Here is a 13,506-nt window from a genome sequence, read left to right as displayed (position 1 = left end):
TGCCCTATGATGAGCAAATAAATTATTCAAAATAAACTAAATAAATTATTTACAATGCATTAATTGAATTCATAAAAAAAAAGAATAATCTTTACTTTTCCCTCCACAGTGCAGTGTACACATCAACCTAATAAATATTGGGAAAATATTCAAATATAAATTCAAATGTAATTATTGTTCTCATTATATGCAATGCATTATTATTTTAAATAAATGAATATTTTTCACATAAACATATTAAAAATTGAGAAAATGTCTACTATATATATATTATATATATATATATATATATATATATATATATATATATATATATATATATAATATATATATATATATATATATATATATATATATATATATATATATTATATATATATATACACACACACACACACAATTGTGTTTTGTAAGTATAAATAGATTTATTTGTAAATTATGAGGTAAATTATTTAATTATTTGCAATAGTAGTTTTGTAAACTTATAAAAGTACAGATCTGTAAATTATTCCTGCTGTTTTAATGTTAATTTAAAATCCCGTTCTACTCTGTATTTGGTCTTCAAAGTCATTTTAAAGACAAATAGAAAATAGAAACTATTTGAAATAAAAGTAGTTGCTCAGAGTCACCGCTGAGTTGACTGTTCACAGGAAACACGGTGTAAATCCCGAATAGCGCTCTATAACACCAGTAGTGCACTTCATAGCGTTCGGGATTTATTTTGTCACGCCCTACGTAGTGCACCTATCTAGAAGGTAATCAAGTAGTTGAGGATTCCGCCATGTTTATTTACCAGTTTTCGACTTTTCGGTGTCCAGCGGTGAAACTTTGGTGTTTGAATTTTCCACATCGATGCTGTCCGCGACTAAAGACTCAACCACCTCCATTCTGACACGTTAAACGTTCGAAATGTTTAATTTTAGATTAAAGTTGCTACACGGGTTGACGCTGATATCGTGGAGTTTAACAACGGCGGCTCTGATAGCGATGATTATAACAACGACCTGCTTCTCAGCGGTTTCTCCTGAAGTCAGGACGAGGGCGTGGGGAGGATTATGGGAAATGTAGTCGATATGTGTTATGAATGGACACTCATTTTCGAGCGTCAAAATAACACCATGTTCTCTTTTCTGTCGTAACATAATCAACTGTGAGTTCTTTACACGAATGTAACGCGAACTACTTCTAGTTGAATCGCGTGTTTATTTCGCTCGAAGAGAAATCTTACCTAAAAACTACAACGCCCATGAACCTGAGGTAGACACCAATAACACGCGCGCGCCCCCCTCCTCTTTTTTCTCTTTCCGTCGTTCTATAAAAGATGGCGTCGGTGCAAAAAACCGAGACGGTTGCTTTTGTTTGAACACATGAAACTGGGCCTGAGGAGGGCAGAATAACGGAAACGCATAATCAACCTGCGATAAACCATCAAAACACAACCAGATATGAAATGATAATTAGTCGCTGTTAAGTTTGTACTTCGCTCGAGGGCCTACAACTCGGGCCTGCTTGTTGTTTATGGAGCGGACGCGGTCGGTGAAAAAAAACTCGATTTCCCAGCAGCACTTTCGAAAGGTGACGTCAGTAACACGCTGTATTTCCGGTGGAATTGGTTACTGTAGTATTTTTGTGTGTGCTGATTTTTTTATTGCAAGTTTTCTTTTTCTTTTTTTTTCTTAATTATGATTTCAGTCTTGGACCTTTTTTGTTTGTTTGTTTGTTTGTTTGTTTAATCCCAATCTCAGGATCATGTGCAGCTTTTTTTAAGCAGGCCATAAAAGGGTTCTGCTAAAAAGAAATTTGAGTGTGTGTGTGTGTGTGTGTGTGTGTGTGTGTGTGTGTAGGGTGTATTAAAACCAACATGGCCACCCGGGCAGAACAGGATGAAAAGCACCCCAGTGGCCGTACAGACTCGTCCTCTCCGTCCCCTGAGTCCTCTCTGTCATGGTGCCTGGTCCAGCTGAGCAAATCCATCCCCAGAGCGGACACCCTGACCTGCGCTGACCCCAAACCCTCCAGAGACGCAGATAAGCGTCTCAGGGCGGGCCAGTGGAGGGCTCTGGTGGCCATCCGCACCCACCACATTAAAGGAGGAAGCAGCAGAATTGGGCGGTACCAGGCACAGGGTGGTTTGCCCCCCCTACTGGCCATCCTGCACAGACCAGAGAGCTCCAGGAAGATCCTGGACCTGACCCTCAGCATCCTGGCCAACTGCTGCACCGAGAAGGCGACGCGAGCCGAGGTGAGGGAGAAATCAGGACGGCTAATTAAACATATGACCTATGACCGTTACACATTTACACAACTGCTGTCAGATAAACATCAACAAAAACACTCAACATTTAACAGTGAAGTACGTCTTGTAATAAACGTCTTCACTGATTTAAAGGCATAAAAATAAAACTTTAAAGTAAAGCACCGTTCTTATTGAACTCGTTATTTTCTCTTTCAGGTGCGGAGGCTGGACGGTGTTCCTCTCGTAGGTGAGTCTCTCAAACTACGTTTGTAGTTTAAGTCCTGGTTACTAAGGACAAGAATTTAGACTCGTTTCCCTTCAGTGAGAAAAGAACAGAACAGCCTTCTTCACCCCAAACTCACAAGTCAGATTAAAATACGAGACGAAAACTCTCCTGAAGGGTTGGTGGTATCCCTACGCCATCAGATACACGTTCTTACTCTCTGGAAAAAGTAGTTCCGTCACTGAAGGGAGCGATTCGACACACAGCTTCGTTTACACGCCAACACCTGAAGATGTTTCGTTTAAAAGAATGGTTTGGGGATGAAGTTCTGCGGTGAAGTTCTGCATGAGTGAACAGAAAGATTTTTGTTATTCATTGCATTGTATTTTCTGTGTGTGTGTGTGTGTGTGTGTGTGTGTGTGATGATTCCTGTTCTCAGTGGCGGTCCTGAAGAGGCACGCGTCTGTGGAGACGGTGGAGAACCGAGCGGCTCGTGCTTTGGGGAACCTCGCCATGGACCCCGAGGGCTCGGCGCAGATTCACTCCGCAGGTCCGTGACTACGTTTTCACCCCGCCTTCTCCAACGCCGACAGCACCTGTCAATCAAATGAAACCCTGCCACTCAAAGTTCTTTGGAACGTTTGCATTTGGAAGAGTTTCTGTTGTTTTAGATCTCTCTCTCTCTCTCTCTCTCTCTCTCTCTCTCTCACGCAGGTGGTGTTCCTCCTCTCCTCCTCTGCCTGTCCCTGTCCACCTCCCCATCGTCTCCCTCTTCTCCCTCCAACGTCCCTCCTCCTCCGGCTGCATCGTCCTCCGTACTCGAGCGCACTCAGTCAGCTGTCCGCGCTCTCTTCTACCTCTCGGACACGCCCTCCAACCGTCTCTCTCTGCTCTCCCAGGGTGCCCTGCCCACCCTGGCGCTCTTTCTCGCCCCCGAGTACCCCCTGGGCCTGAGGCGGGCGTGTCTCCGCGCTCTCCACGAGCTGACGCGGGGGTGCGGCGCCGAGTGCGCCCGAGAGGTGTCCGTCTCCGGGGTGCTGTCTCAACTTGGCCCGCTGGCGTCAGGAGAGGGGGGCGGGGCTCTGGAGGAGCTGGCGCTGAAGACTCTCGCTAACCTGTGCTCTCAGGGCTGCCTGCGCCCCCTGGTGGGCTCGCTGGGCGTCATTCAGAAGTTTGCAGAGGAAGCGAGAAAGGATCCGCTGAAATCCAGCGTGCTGTTCAAGGCTCTGTGTTTCTGCTGCAAAGAAGCGGTGAACCGCGTGAAGGTGAAGGAAAGCGGCGGACTCGAGGTGCTGATCGGCTTCCTGGCAGCCTATCAGAACCACCCTTTGACGCGATTGGCCGTCTTGGCGTGCGTGGACTTCGTGTACGACGAGGCGGCTCTGGAGCAGCTGCAGGAGCTCGGTCTGGTCCCGCTGCTGGCGGCGCGCCTCGTCGACCTCGCCCGGGGAGACGACTCCAAGATGGACGCCGGGCTCTCGGCGAGCTCTCAGTGCGCCGAGCTCGGATCGTGTTATGACTCGTTTGACTTTCCTCCTCCTGAGGGGAGCAGAAAGGAGGAGGTGGGGAAGGAGCAGGGTTCCTCCAGCTTCCTGAGCCTCAGGTGAAGCTCTCACGCTCATAACTTCTCACAAACATGAGTGTAATGAAGAGGATTTAATAAAGACGGAGTTATATGCTTGTGTTTTTACGCTGTGTGTGTGTGTGTGTGTGTGTGTGTGTGTGTGTGTGTGTGTGTGGTGTTTTAGGTCCTGGTTGCTCTCTGAGGGTTTCATCTCTTCAGAAGTGGAGCTGATGATGTCGCCCTGTGGTTCAGACGGAGATTCGGGTTCTCCTCATCCCACCTGCTCTCCTTCCTCCTTCTACTCCTCCTCCTCCTCCTCCTCCTCCTCTTCCTCCTCCTCTTCACCTTCTCTCACACCTGCTGATGTTTCTCCATCACCAGCTCAGCCGAAGCCCGTCTCCTCTCCGTCCGCCCGGTCCAAACCCTGCCGTCTGTCCGTCCCCGCGTCTCCTAGTCCGCCCTCCTGCACCTCCACCCCTCAGCCCAAACGTCCCGTTTCTCCCTGTAAATTCTCGTCCCCTCCGAGGAAGCGAGCTCGCACGTCTTCTCTGTCCTCCTCCTCGTCTCGTTCCAGCCTCGTCTCTTTAGACGGACCTCCGGCGATACCGAAGACACCCGTGTTCCAGCACCCGTATCACCCCGAGCCATGGGCGCCGGAGTCTCCCATCCTGCTGCTGCTCTCTCGCTTCTCCCACTCCACGGACCCGAGCGGCGTGCTCGTCACCGTGCCCGTGTTCTCCGCCCTGCTCTACTACCTGACGCAGCACCGCGAGCCGAGCGGACGCTGCTGCCGCATGCTGTTGAGGATCAGCTACAACCTGAACTGCCTGCAGCCGCTGGTCCGGACCGGCGCCGTCGCGCTCATCAGACACCACCTCTGTGTCCGGGACCTGGACCGACCAGGCGGGAAGGAGAGACAGACGGACAGAGTGAAGGCTAAAATCAGACAGCTGGGTACGTCTCGTCTTAGGTCTAATTTGCATATTCATGCATATTCATTCACATTATTGATATTTTAAATTTTCCGGGCTATTTATTTATCTATCTATCTATCTATCTATCTATCTATTTATTTATTTATTAATTATGGCTTGCGCGTCTATAAACTTTTCTCCCTGCAGGTCAGGGGCTGCTGAACAACCTGCACGTCCAGAGTGAGACCGGATTCGGTTCTGGAGTTCTCACGCACATCGTCCTGTCGGGTTCAGAGAGCGATAAACTCCACTGCGTCCTCTCTCTGCCGCTGATCTCCAGGTACGTCCGGCCACGGCGTCCGCGCACGTTCGGACGTTTACGTCACTCGCAACTCACGACATTTCTTTCTTTCTTTCTTTCTTTCTTTCTTTCTTTTTCATTTATTTATTTATTTATTTCACAATACTTCAGTGTTTATTTTTCACCTTTTCTGCAGCAACCGAGTCCTGCTGAAGAAGCTGCTTTTGGACAGCGGCGGTCTGATCTCGGCCCTCGAACCGCTCTTCTGTCTGGAGGACGAAGACGACGGCACCGATAAATGCAGAACTTTCCTCTCCGCTTGGATCTGCCCACCTGAACAGGCGTGCGCTTCCAGGTGTCACTCGCTGTACGCGTCTCTTCTGATCGGCTGCCTGTCTAGTCTCCTGGAGAGGTCGAAGGTCAAGCCGGACAGTCCCGGCGCTTTGGAAAACCTGCGGCAGGATCCGGATTCTTCTTCCTGTCCGTGTCTTTACCAAACATCCGACCACGACCTGAGCCTCCTGTTGGACGACGGAAGTCTGCTTCCAGCCAGTCGGGGAGTGGTTTCCGGGGAAGTGGGCGTGGCGGAGTCGGAGTACTTCCGTGTCTTACTGAGCGGCAGGTTCGATGAAGTGCAGAGGTCCAGCATAGACGCCGTTCGTATCCGAGACGTGAGCCGGGGAATGCTGCTGCCTGTGCTTCATTACCTTCACGGCTGCAGGATGAGCGGAGACGGAGACGGAGGCGGACGCTGCCTCGTTTTGTCCTCGCTGGTCTCCGGAGGTCTGACGGGAGGTCACGCGGTGTTTCAGAAGACTCCTCTAGCTGAGGCGATGATGGGAGCCAGTCGGTTTTTGGTTCCCGGGTTACAGCGGACAGCCGAGGACCTGTGCGTGTCCGTGCTGTCCTCTCTGGCGTCGGAAGTCGACGGTCGATTTCCACGGGAACCTCCTGGCACTCAGAAACGCCACCGCGCTCCCGACACCACGGACGAGGGCGGTGCTCTGCGCTCCGTCCTGCCTCAGGCCTACTGGTTCTCCCAGCGCTACTCCTACTCCCGACTCGGATTGTCCTGCTTGTCCATCCTGCTGCGTCCTCAGCTGCCTCCGTCCGTCTCCTCCGACTGCCTCCTCCGTCTGGTCCGGAAGGCAGACTGCACAGAGAGCCTGCGCCAGGACCTGCTGAGTCTCGCCACCGCCGCGCTGAGCTAACACCGCCGCCGGGAATTTCCACTCGGACTTCAATCGGTCAAAGGCGGAGATTTGGAGCGACGTTCCGACAGACTCCCGAGTTCCTCTGCTACTTACAGACGCACCTGAGTAGACGTTCCTCTGACTTTACACTGCGCTCGAACAGAGCGATTGTTTTTGTTTTCTGTTTGATCCGGTACTACGCCGCGTAAGGTCTGTTCACACTTAACACCTTCAGTTTTTGCACAAACAAGGAGCGCGATCAGATTTCTAAACAAACAAATCCAGTTCTGGTAAAAACTGCTGAAGACGCCGCCCTTCCTGCAGTCATGCTTCGGTTTGTCAGATCTCAGCCAATCAGATACAGCCTTTTGTATTTGAATTCTCCATTTTGGTCTTCCATCCACACTACAGTGTCAGTTTTACTACCGCTAACTCTCGCCGGATGGATGGATATGGACCAGGCGTGTCCAGTCTTATCCGGAAAGGGTCGGTGTGGTGCAGGTTTCCATTGATGAAACGGGTGGAATCAGGTGTGGCTCCTGCTTGGTTGGAATGAAAACCTGCACCCACGCCGGCGCTTTCCGGAGAAGATTGGACACCCCTGATATATAGGAACCGTTGATGTTTGTTGTCCTGCGATTGGCTCTGGATTGTCATGTGATCCAGCTGTGCATCGATGGCATCAGGCTCAGTTCGCGTGTACGTCCTTTTTTTTTGCACATGCTCAGTACAGCGTCAGACCTTCGTTCGGGCGCTTTTGTGTAGGAGCACCGAAAAAAAAAAAATACACCAGTCCCCCCCGCCCCCCCCGCCCAAAATAAAACTGTCAGATCAGCATATGATTAAAATGATTGACAGCTGTGTATTAATTGAATTAATTGAATTTATATGAATTTTTTTTTTTCCTTCAGGATGTTGCAGCACTCGCACTGCACACTTTCTCTTCCCGCTCGACGCGGATTTGCTCGTTTTCTTTCCGCCCTTTCTTTCTTTAAGCGGCCGCGCCCCGCTTCTCCGTGTTTATTTATTTGCCGAAGAGACGGAACATGTGAAGAATCCGTTTGTGTTTGTTTATGACGTTTATTCTCGTCGTCTTCAGTGTGAATAAACCTCAAGAAGAGAAGCATTAGAGAATAATTTTGCGATCATTATTTGCTGAGAACAAAAGGAATAAATGAGAAGTTTATATTATATTATATTATATTATATTATATTATATATATATATATATATATTTTTTTTTTTTATTGGATTCAGATATTTTTTTTTTTTTTATGAATGTTGTGATCCAGTTACTCCCCTTTTTTGTTTGTAAAATGTGCCATTCCTGATTTATTGTATGTATTATGATTCTGATTATTATTATTTTTGAATACCACGTGTATAGCGTAACATTCAGGAGTGACTCGTCATATGGACCTGTGATATATTCTATACGTTAACGATGCTGCATCGAAGAGCGATTTGATTTCCTTACTCATGTTGTTGTAATATAAGATATATACGCGGGTGTAGCTTGTGCCGTTGTACAGTTGTGCGATTATGTCAGGGATAGAGTAAAGTTTATGTTCTATTTTTCATTCCTTAATTTTTGTAAACACACACACACAAACACAGAGTGTATTAAGTGTATTAAGATATCTGAGGCCAGTTTCCTCGTGTGATAAGAAAAATAAAAACGCCTCTCCACTTTAACGCCGTTATGTTTTTTTAAAATTTTTATTTCAGTCAAGGTTAAACTTTTCTGTTCATGCAGTAGGTTTAGGTTGCGCAGTTCCACACGTGACCTCCGGGCGGTGCTGTTGCTCAGTGGTGGTCGTGCGAGTGCTCGTAGCCGGTGGGCAGAGCGTTGGTGTGAGCGTTGTGGAACAGCGAGTGGTTTCCGTCACCCCACGGCCACGGCTGAGAGAGAGAGAGAAACCCGGTAAATCACTGAGTCTCACACACACACACACACACACACACACACACACTTACAGATTTGTTACACACATCTTTGATAAATCTTACTATTACCACCCTGACGTTGATTACTTTCCTACAACGGTCCGACCCCAGTGTGTTATTCCTCTTACATCGCTGCAGTTTACAGAGAAACCACGACACGCTAACCTCTGCCTGTTACACAGCGCTGACACTGGAGACTCCTTCCATAAATGTTACATAAACACCTTTGTACTTACAGAAGTCCTCACTGTCTACGAGTCCCCGTGATCGAGCCGTTACTATAGAAACTGTAACGGATCAGAACCAGTGCGTTAATTAATTATAAATAAACCAGCTGTTGGAGCTGCTGTTCTAGAAAATTCATCAACACCTTCTGACCAATCACAGTCCAGAGGCGGCGTAAACGATCGGTGGCGGTGAAAATCATCGGTAGAATCTTTTTTTTTTTTTTTTTTTTTACGGTGGTGTGCATAAGTTTGCACACCCGCATGACTTAAATTAAAGAAAATAAATTTAATCTACGCCAAGATGTAGCGTGTTCGGATTATTATATTATCATATATACTTAAAATATATATATTATAAATATTTTCTGATACTTTTTTCTCCTCTAACTGTAACTACATCATCAGTGCTTTTTAAAAAAAAAACAACAGCAACAAAAACAGTCTGACGTTAATGATCTTTTTAACTCTGTTATGCACATGGACGTGATGTTCACTATAAACACGCCGTGAACTGATCTCTGGTCCTGCCTTTGTCCTCCAGGCCTCGTTTCCTCTCCGCACAGGAAGTGACGCCGTGCGTACCTTGGTGCGAATGCGCAGGTGAGGGTATGGGACGAACTCGGGCTGCTCGTGGGAGCCAGCCTGGTGCTTCAGGTAAGCGTTTAGCATGCACACCGCCACGCCTGGTAACGCCAGCACGAACGTCAGGATTCTCCACGTCTTAACTGTGTGTCAAAAATAAATAAACATTTTAAAATATCACATTTCTTCATCATCATCACCATGTTAGTGGTGTTTCAGAATCCATCACTGAGCTTCTACAACTGATTTATTAAACAGCTCTGAAACAGGCTTTTTTTTTATCTTATGTTGTATTTATTTGAACCTTCTATAACACATCTAGTTGATTTTATGTTTTCCCCAAATTATTCACAAATGAATCATTTAAACCATCAGGGACCCGGGTGGAGCGTGTACCGTAGACGAATAAACAAACAAACAAACAAACAAACAAATAAAAGCGGTAAACACATCACTCAGCGCATCACGAGCACACTGTACACTCATGTGGAAGGCCAAAGGGGCCACCAGGTTTAAAACAAAGGTTTTACTTTTAATACAACGTAAAAATGTTCATGTTTTATGCTGTAAATTGCACCGTAGCATTTGATGACAATGTGTAAAAAAAAAAAAAAAATTATAATAATTAAAAAAAAATAAAAAACGAGGACAAAAAAGATTTTGTGATGATGTGCAGGATTCTACAGCGTCTTTACCACTGGTGTGTTTTCGAATCGTGTAACTGCTATTAATCGAGTTTGTCGGAGAATGAAAATAATTCATTTAATTTAATCGTGTGTCTTATAACAAAAAAAAAGGAATGACGATCCAGCATTCAGCAGCGCTCTGGTGAAACATTTAAATCATCAGTAAAAGTTTTATACGGTGGTGTGCATATGTTTACACACCCCATGATCAAAAATGAAAGAAAAGGAAAGTAACCTACGATTACATTTAAGTTTCAGCGTGCTCGGATTCTTCCTCTAATTAAGTTCCTTAAATATCAGCGTGAATAAATATATAAAAAAATATATACAATAACGGGCAAAACAACTGAACGTCCCGAACATGATAAATATTCTCTAATAAATGTGCTAAAGGTAAAAAATAAAAATAAAAAAAGGTTTCTAAGTTACTTTTATTTTTTTATTTTTATTTTTTTTTTAAACATCGTTGTCAAACGCTCTTATGTAATTTATTGCATTTTGGTGGTTTTTATGCCTAAGACACATTTTTTGTGGCACATGTGTCCCTTTTGGTGGTCCATATACGTGCCCATAATGATGAATGCTGCATTCAACAGTTCGTTTTTATTTGTTGTATATTTTTCTAAATATGTTTTTTTATATACAAGTCCTCCAAACTTTATATAAAATATATTCACATTAATCTTGTTTTCCTTATAAAAAAACCCTCCTTTATAAATGTCTAACATTCTCCAGTACAGTGCAGATATTCTAGACATTACTATAAAAATAGACAGTGTACACCTGCAGGATTTTTGGGACCTGTCTGTTATGACTGTGCTGATGATGCTGAGCGGTAAAGACAAGAGCGCTAAAGAGTTGAAAATGAAAGAAAGAGTGCACCTCCTCCCTCGTGGCCTCCGTGCGATGCAGCGGCGAGGACGCGGCGAGCCACCGCAGACGACGCAGACGCAGCCATTTCCTCTGCAGAGCAGACGAGAAACTGCAGTCCATCATCACTGCTGTGTTTACTGAGCAGATTAAACACTCTTCCTCGCGTCAGAGCGATTAAAAAGAGTCTCGTTAATCTCCTTAAACTGGAAGTAGACACGTTAACCTGCACAAACCCAAAATGGCCGCCGGATATTTCTTCATAACAATTGACAGCAGCTTTCGTGCGTCAGCGTTTCTTAAATAAAACTGTATCACGTAGGTGCTGGAGAGATGAAGGCACCGTTTTCTGCAAATTAATGTTTAATGCACGAATACATCATGTGTTTGAGCAAGCACGTACGCTATATGAGCAAAAGTATGTGCGCCCTTGAACGTCACACCTGACCATATGTGGTTCGTTGGAAGCTCACAGTCGTGTAGAACATCTCTGTACGCTGTAGAGTTATACACACTTTCCCTCCACTGGAACTAAGAGGTCCAGACCTGTTCCCGCACGACACACAGGAAGTGAGAGCTCCATGAAGACGTGGTGTGTGAAGGTGGAAGATCTCGAGCGTCCTGCACAGACCCCTGACCTCAACCCCACTGACTCATCACCTTTGAGATGAACTGGAGTCTCCTCACTTCAACATCAGCACCTGACCTCAACCCCATTAACGCTCCTGTAGCTGAATGAACACACATCCCCACAGCCACGCCCCCAAATCCCCACAGCCACGCCCCCAAATCTAGTGTAACAGCAAAGGGAGAAGAAACCTGGAATGAGATGTGCACCCCTGCACATACTTTTAGCCGTATACTGTGTATATATACTCTGTGTGTGTGTGTGTGTGTGTGTGTGTGTGTGTGTATAAAATCGGTAGGTCAGTAAAAAAAATTGCACCTAATGGGTGTTCATGAGAATGCAGTTAAATCAGACTAACACTGAAATAAGAGACTATTTTTATTCTCTAACTTTGTTTTAAACCCCCACACACGCTTAATAATTACCAACGTCTAAATATTAACTTCACGTTAACGTCTAATATAAACACCTCCAGAGAAGGTCATGAAGAACGGAGGAGAGTTTGTGTTGCGTATTTTACTGCCGTATCAAAAACAGAAAAGTGTGTGATCTTCCAGAGGCCTGCTCCGGCTCCGGCTCCGGCTCCGGCTCCGGCCGTCAGAACGTTCCCTCCGCCCACCTGTTGGTTTGTTTTTTTTTAAAGCATGATCACGATTAAACAGATTATCTGGATTAATTTAGCGTTTTAAAGTTTGTACTCTTGACCTACGGAGAGAAAAGCAAGCTCTCTAACGCGGGTGGTGTTTGTGAGGAAGGAACGAAATGTTTCATATCGAGTGTGAAGACTAACCCTGCTGGAAAAGAAAGTTCTCATGGTGGTGTATTTTATTTCTTACAAAAACCAGTGCACTCACTCGTCTGTCCTGACAGATGGTCAGAAGATCAGATGATCGTCTGGTTTTTCTTCTGTTTTCTGGTTGTTATTGTTGGGCTCGTGGTGTATGTTCTGTGTCTCGTCTGAGTGTTTGTCCTTCAGTCTGTCCTGCTCCTGACTCTCAGACTCCTCCCCGGTGCAGTCTGTCCGTCTGCCAAGAAACGAGGTTTATATTTGTACACACACGTACACACACACGTCTGACTGAACCTCGGCTCTGTAACCTGAACTCTGCTGATCATTTAGGGTTTCTAATCTTTTGTGGGTTTTTTTTTTTTTAGTCCACATGTAAATCTTTATAAAATCTAATGTTGGTGTGAAAGTTTCGTTTTGTGAACGTTCCATTATAAAATGCACACCTTCGTGGCCTGGGAATGTGTGTGAATTTATAGTCAGACATCTTGGTATCATGACCTCCGGTGTGTAAAGGTCCGCTCACCCCGAGGTGGCACTGGGAGGCAGCGGTGGGTGTAAAAAGTTTGCACGCCCCTGTTAAAATCACAGGTTCTTGTTGTGTAAAACAAAAATAATGAAATGAAGATAAATCCTGTGGGATCATTTCCCACCTTTTAACGTGATGCAGCAAACGACGGCGTTCAAGTGAAAGACGAATAGGAACGAAAGACAAAACTTACAACAGATTGTAAGTTGCATAAGTATTCACACCCCTTAACCAATAACACCTTTTGCTTTTAATACGGCGCTCTTGTGTTTTTGTGTAGCGAGCGGATCTCCTGTGCAGAGCCCTCTCCCGGTCCTTCCACAGGGTTTGGACAGGATTCAGATCCGAGCTCTGACTGGTCATTCCAAAACATTGATGATCTTCTGAAGCCGTTCCTTTTGTTGACTTGGATTTGTGCTTTTGATAGATAGAAATTTCAGCTTTCATTTCCTCATATTTACATCTAGGTGTGTGGCTTAGAACATGGCACCCATTTATTATTTTTTTTTCTTTCAAGTGATCAAAAATATTCTAACGTGTCACTGACGGGTCTTTCTTGTTACCCAGGTGTGCTCTGTTAAATCGATTTGTTTAAAGAATTAATAGCTCTGAATGTCTCCTCTTGGTTTGAGCTCTAGGTTTCGGCTGTGAAGACTGCGTTTGTTAAAAAGGATAAACCAGCATGAAGATCAGAGAGCTGTATATAGGAGAAAAGTGAGCCATTTTGAAGCTGAGAAAATCTATCGGAGACATCGCACAAACATTGGGGATAGCCAATACAACAATATGGAATGTCCTAAAAAAGAAAGAAACCACTGC

General features: G+C 45.4%; 3 protein-coding genes across 3 annotated transcripts in view; 1 reads left to right on the top strand and 2 right to left on the bottom strand.

Moving 5' to 3' along the window:
* si:dkey-66i24.7 (uncharacterized) overlaps nt 1-1,031 on the bottom strand; it is a 2,775-nt gene extending 1,744 nt beyond the window's left edge. The window contains exon 1 of the mRNA XM_017496321.3: nt 794-1,031. Within this exon, the coding sequence (XP_017351810.1) occupies nt 794-887 (94 nt within the window). The 5' untranslated portion in view covers nt 888-1,031. The remainder of the gene's footprint in view (nt 1-793) is intronic.
* Nucleotides 1,032-1,301: 270 nt separating this feature from the next.
* Nucleotides 1,302-8,126, top strand: armc5 (armadillo repeat containing 5). Its single transcript, XM_017495892.3, has 8 exons — nt 1,302-1,575; nt 1,845-2,242; nt 2,453-2,483; nt 2,899-3,009; nt 3,174-4,062; nt 4,208-4,977; nt 5,145-5,277; nt 5,435-8,126. The coding sequence occupies exons 2-8, from the start codon at nt 1,862-1,864 to the stop codon at nt 6,447-6,449; spliced, it is 3,330 nt and encodes a 1,109-aa protein (XP_017351381.1). The 5' UTR covers nt 1,302-1,575; nt 1,845-1,861; the 3' UTR covers nt 6,450-8,126.
* Nucleotides 7,690-12,384, bottom strand: LOC108280912 (cytochrome c oxidase subunit 6A, mitochondrial). The gene is made up of 4 exons (XM_017496418.3): nt 12,226-12,384; nt 10,756-10,836; nt 9,188-9,330; nt 7,690-8,333 (listed from the first exon to the last, which is right to left on the bottom strand). Exons 2-4 carry the CDS (start codon nt 10,829-10,831, stop codon nt 8,238-8,240), a joined length of 315 nt encoding a protein of 104 aa, XP_017351907.1. The 5' UTR covers nt 10,832-10,836; nt 12,226-12,384; the 3' UTR covers nt 7,690-8,237.
* Between the last annotated feature and the right edge of the window lie 1,122 nt (nt 12,385-13,506).

Source organism: Ictalurus punctatus, chromosome 2, assembly GCF_001660625.3.
Source record: "Ictalurus punctatus breed USDA103 chromosome 2, Coco_2.0, whole genome shotgun sequence".
NCBI classification, from domain to species: Eukaryota; Metazoa; Chordata; class Actinopteri; order Siluriformes; family Ictaluridae; genus Ictalurus; species Ictalurus punctatus.
The sequence above is the reverse complement of the archived record's forward strand: the minus strand, read 5'-3'. Positions and strand labels throughout refer to the sequence as shown.

What these genes read in the sequence shown, in the direction of transcription:
- armc5 (XM_017495892.3), top strand. Translation starts at nt 1,862, where the DNA reads ATGGCCACCCGGGCAGAACAGGATGAAAAGCACCCCAGTGGCCGTACA. An exon ending in GGCTAAAATCAGACAGCTGG is followed by an intron (nt 4,978 to 5,144) that starts GTACGTCTCGTC and finishes TTCTCCCTGCAG; the next exon opens with GTCAGGGGCTGCTGAACAAC. An exon ending in TCTCTGCCGCTGATCTCCAG is followed by an intron (nt 5,278 to 5,434) that starts GTACGTCCGGCC and finishes CCTTTTCTGCAG; the next exon opens with CAACCGAGTCCTGCTGAAGA.
- LOC108280912 (XM_017496418.3), bottom strand. Translation starts at nt 10,831, where the DNA reads ATGGCTGCGTCTGCGTCGTCTGCGGTGGCTCGCCGCGTCCTCGCCGCT. An exon ending in CGGAGGCCACGAGGGAGGAG is followed by an intron (nt 9,331 to 10,755) that starts GTGCACTCTTTC and finishes TTTGACACACAG; the next exon opens with TTAAGACGTGGAGAATCCTG. An exon ending in ACCTGCGCATTCGCACCAAG is followed by an intron (nt 8,334 to 9,187) that starts GTACGCACGGCG and finishes TCTCTCTCTCAG; the next exon opens with CCGTGGCCGTGGGGTGACGG.